We start from the raw sequence: 4,738 nt of genomic DNA, 5'->3' as shown, positions 1-4,738 counted from the left end.
TGCATTGCCTTGGTAAGGCCACACTTGGAATACTGCATCCAGTTTTGGTTACCACAATGTAAAAAAGATGTTGGGACTCTAGAAAGAGTACAGAAAAGAGCAACAAAGATGATTAGGGGACTGGAGGCTAAAACATATAAGGAATGGTTGTTGGAATTGGGTATGTCTAGTTTAATGAAGAAAAGGATGATGGGGGACAGGATAGCAGTGTTCCAATATTTCAGGGGTTGCCACAATTAATCAGTGGAACAACTTGTTTCCAGAAGCTGTGAATTCTCCAACACTGGAAGAGATTGGACAGCCATTTGTCTGAAATGGTATAGGGTTTCCTGCCTGGGCAGGAGATTAGACTAGATGACCTCCAAGGTCCCTTCCAACTTTATTATTATTATTAATTATTATTATTATTATTATTATTATTATTATTATTATTATTATTATTATTATTATTATTATTATTATTAATATTATGTGAAATAGATTGTACTGTACTGTGTTGGATTTTTTATTGCTATTTCTTTACTTTGTCTTTATTTTTTAACTTTTCAGTGTTTAGGAATAACTTTAGGACATTTCTTAGTCCAACCTTCACTTTCTCATTCCTAAGACTGTATATGAAAGGATTCAACATGGGAGTCACTATTGTGTTCAGCACTGTGCCCATTTTGTTAAAATCAAGCACATTTTCTTTGGTTGGGCGGACATAAATAAATATAGAACTCCCGTAATATAGAGAAACCACAGTGATGTGAGATACACAGGTTGAGAAGGCTTTCTGACGACCTTGTGCTGAAGGTATTCTCATTACAGTAATAATAATATACATGTAAGATACAGTAGTTACAAAAAGTGATCCCAAGAGTAATATACAAGAAGTCCCAAAATCAATATTTTCAGCCAGTGATATGTCACTACAGACCAATTTGAGTAAAGGTGCACTGTCACAGAAGAAGTGATTAACAATATTTGGGCCACAGAATGGTAATCCAGCTGTCACAATGCTGGGAATTAAAATAATCATGAAACCACCAACCCATGACCCCAATAAAAACTGGAAACAAGTCTTATTGTTCATAATCAAAGTGTAGCGTAATGGGTAACAAATTGCAAGATAACGGTCAATGGACATGACAGCCAGTATAAAAAATTCAGTTGATCCCATTAGAAAATAGAAAAATGATTGGGTAAGACAGCCCACAAAGGTGATTGTGTTCTTCCTTGTGATCATATTTATTAGCATTTTAGGCACTACAGTTGATGTGATCATAAGTTCAAGGAATGAGAGGTTACCCAATAAAAAATACATTGGCAATTGAAGATGGTGATTGACCACCACTAATATAATTAATGTGACATTTCCTATAATAATTAATGCATATGCAAAGAAGAAAACAAGGAAGATGACAATCTCAATTGAACGAATGGTGTGAAATCCCAGGAGAATGAATTCAGATACAAGAGTTTTATTGACTAAATTCATACTTTGATGAATATTATGCTATTCATTAACAAATACTGCAGTAAAATAAGAGACAAACAGAGGAAAAGAAGGAGTGATGGAGGAGAGAGAAAATAGAACTATTAGTCAGATCCACAATTGATGTATCTGTAAAAATGAAGAATTAGGTAGATTAGTAGACAAATAGATGCATCAAGCAAAGTTATTTATAAGATTAAATATTCAGATTAATTATGTACTGCTTCTAGTTTCAACCTCATACACTCAGACTATTGCTGGAGAAATTATCAATTTCATTTTCAGGCAACAGGCACAACAATCAATTCATACTGTCTTACATGTTAAAGAAAGCAAAGACTTACCTGCAAATGTGTTTTTCAAAGAGAAAAATGAAAAACAGGGATCACATCTAAGCTAGACATTGTTTTCAGCAAAGAGAAAGAGATAAATAACCAAGTCCCTTATATAGGCTGCAGTCAACTGTCACTCCTTGGAATGTTGCTGCAGTCAACTGTCACTCCTTGGAATGTTGCTGCAGTCAACTGTCACTCCTTGGAATGTTGCTGCAGTCAACTGTCACTCCTTGGAATGTTGCTGCAGTCAACTGTCACTCCTTGGAATGTTGTTGCAACTGTCTCTAAGTCTGTTGCTTGGCAAATAACCTAATGGTATCTCTGTTTTACTCTCCTTTCTACTGACCCCTGACAAATTACATCACCTCATTACTTTTTTGAAGATGTGATACAATGGGTTGAATGGCATCAGATACAGAGTATAATCTGACTGACATATTATGTTGTATGTATGTTATAATAATTGATTAAGTATGTGAAATTATCAAATAACAATTAAGTTAATAAGCTGATTGACTGGCTTTATCCAAATTGTGATACTGAATGAAGAGATAATATTGGCACAATATATACATTTAATATACACTAAACCTGAACATACATCACTTTTACCCCTAATTTAATTCTGCCTATGTAGACTAATTCTAACCCTATATGAACCAAAAACCTGTGAAGCTATACAGGAAAAAATGGCTGGTGTGTGAAATCCTAAATGTTTCTAACTAATAGTTCCAAATGAAAAGATCAAAATTAGTTATTAGCTGTCTGTAAAGAAACAGTAAGATATAAGAAGATGAATTAAATTTGTAAAATTAATAAAGAACTTAGAATGCTAGATTATATCAACATGGTGGGAATTATTCACACTTACCTTCAATAATACAGCAATGAAAAGCAATGGAATCAACAATGAAAATCTGATTTTTTAAAAATTATATCTTCAAAATTTTTAAGACATTTCAGCGAGATTCCATATTAATGGATCTTAATTCTAAAGATACTGAACAAATGAAAAGTCCACCGATTCTCATTATCTTTAGTTTAAGGCATTTTAAAGAAAGTGCTTATTATTGATATGTATTGAATCTCCTTAGAAAGATAGTTACCTTTTAAGCATTCTTGCCAAGTGCTGCATGTAATTAAGGAACAATTTAATACTGCTTCTGCAGTAACGTATGCATAGGAAGACTTACAAGTGATATTCTTACTGTCTATATAAGATTTTTCAAAAAGAATCTTCTGCACTTCCTTAAGTATTGCTGACAGCAAAACAATAATTGTTGCTTCTTTTTTTCTTGTATGTGTCATGGGTGTTTGCCAAAAATATCAAACTATCCTTTGAGCATTAATTAGGACACTGCTGCCAGTAATTTAGGAGACTAAAAATATGAAAATACTGTATGTATTGCATAAATACTATATGCTGCATAAGAAAACATTTTGTACATGCTTTTTAGCAGTCCAGTACAATATGTGTTCTGTGATCAGTCACAATGAACTTTCAGACAACATTGATTTATTACCTAGGTGATGGTCGCTTTTGCCTAAATTGTATGAACACAATATAATTTCACTTCACATTGCATAAGTTGTCTGATGTTTAAATGACTTGTCTGTTATATTGATAGAAAACACATATTAACATAGATTCATATTTCTGAATAAATAACATTTATCAATTTTTAAACAAGCAGAGGAATTATTACACTAAATCTAATGACATTTCAGAACTCTAAGATACATCATACTGTGACATGCATATAACAGGCTGAAATTTTTAAACTTAAGTAGAGTATCAAAATCATTAAAGAAAAAAAAAAAACAACCAACTGTAGTTACTGAATTTTATCCTTAATCTAGAGGAGTGAAGATGACAGTGAATAAGGTAAAACTGTAGGCAAAATAGATTTTGAAAGCTTTACTTCAAGGCTTTACTCATGTTTCACATCAGGTTTAGAATGAAATTTTAAATAAGAAAAATGTTACATTTTCCAAATGAAGAGGTATTTTGAGAAGCTAGAGAGTAAATTAAAACTATATGCAAAATATTTATAATGTGACAAATCATTTTGTCTGTTTGATTTTATCCTTTTATTCTTTTAACTAATCTGAAACAAGAAGAGGGTTGTATTGCTGTCTATTCAGTCTCCAGCTGATAAAGCTGGGAATTGCAGTTATGACATATGAATAAGAAGAAAATGTCATTTGACAGTATTTTTTTTTTTCATTCTGGCTTAATTTGTGTTTTTTGCCCAAGAAACACATAATTTGTCCATCACACCAGAAACCTATTCAAAGATCATGATTAAGGCTTATATTAATTTAGAAAGTTGAGAACAAAAAACCCCCACATTTTAGAGGGAAATATTTTAAAAACCATATTTAAATATGCACATTAATTTGGGAGTGATAAGAAACAGAAGTACAAGTGAGCAGACCTCTGACATAGACAGAAACAGATTGATTCATCTGTTCCTGCCCTTTGTATTACCCAGTAATCCCTAAACACTTCCAAGATCATCACTATGTTAACAGGCAGTAACATATTAAGCCAGCAGGATAAACTTTCAGGAGCTTCTTTAATTTTGGCACTTTCTTGCCAACTGTGATAATCATCAGTCAAACTGAGTCAAAGCATCTGATGGCAGCTTTAATCTTACAATGATATTTTTCTGCAGGATAGATTAATAATACAGCTGAAAAAGGAAAATCATGGTAATGGATCAAATACATCTTTAGCTGTTGAGACAACTGTAACAATGCTATGGATCAAGAGAAGAAAATAATAACATATTTTACAAATGTAAACCCTTTCTTGTAATGCACTTGATAGATTTTCTTACTAGTTTACGACAAGGATTCCTAAACTTTTTGTCATCACATCTTCCTTTAATGTAATCTTAATGTACACAATTCTCCCAAAATT

General features: G+C 32.3%; 1 protein-coding gene across 1 annotated transcript; it reads right to left on the bottom strand.

The window, feature by feature from the left end:
- Positions 1–511: 511 nt before the first annotated feature.
- On the bottom strand, positions 512–1,480 carry LOC310650097 (olfactory receptor 6M1-like; the record flags this gene model as incomplete). Its single annotated transcript, XM_083378931.1, has 1 exon — positions 512–1,480. One exon carries the CDS (start codon positions 1,478–1,480, stop codon positions 512–514), a length of 969 nt encoding a protein of 322 aa, XP_083235057.1.
- Between the last annotated feature and the right edge of the window lie 3,258 nt (positions 1,481–4,738).

This window comes from Vipera ursinii (assembly GCF_947247035.1).
Source record: "Vipera ursinii genome assembly, chromosome: Z".
NCBI classification, from domain to species: Eukaryota; Metazoa; Chordata; class Lepidosauria; order Squamata; family Viperidae; genus Vipera; species Vipera ursinii.
The sequence above is the reverse complement of the archived record's forward strand: the minus strand, read 5'-3'. Positions and strand labels throughout refer to the sequence as shown.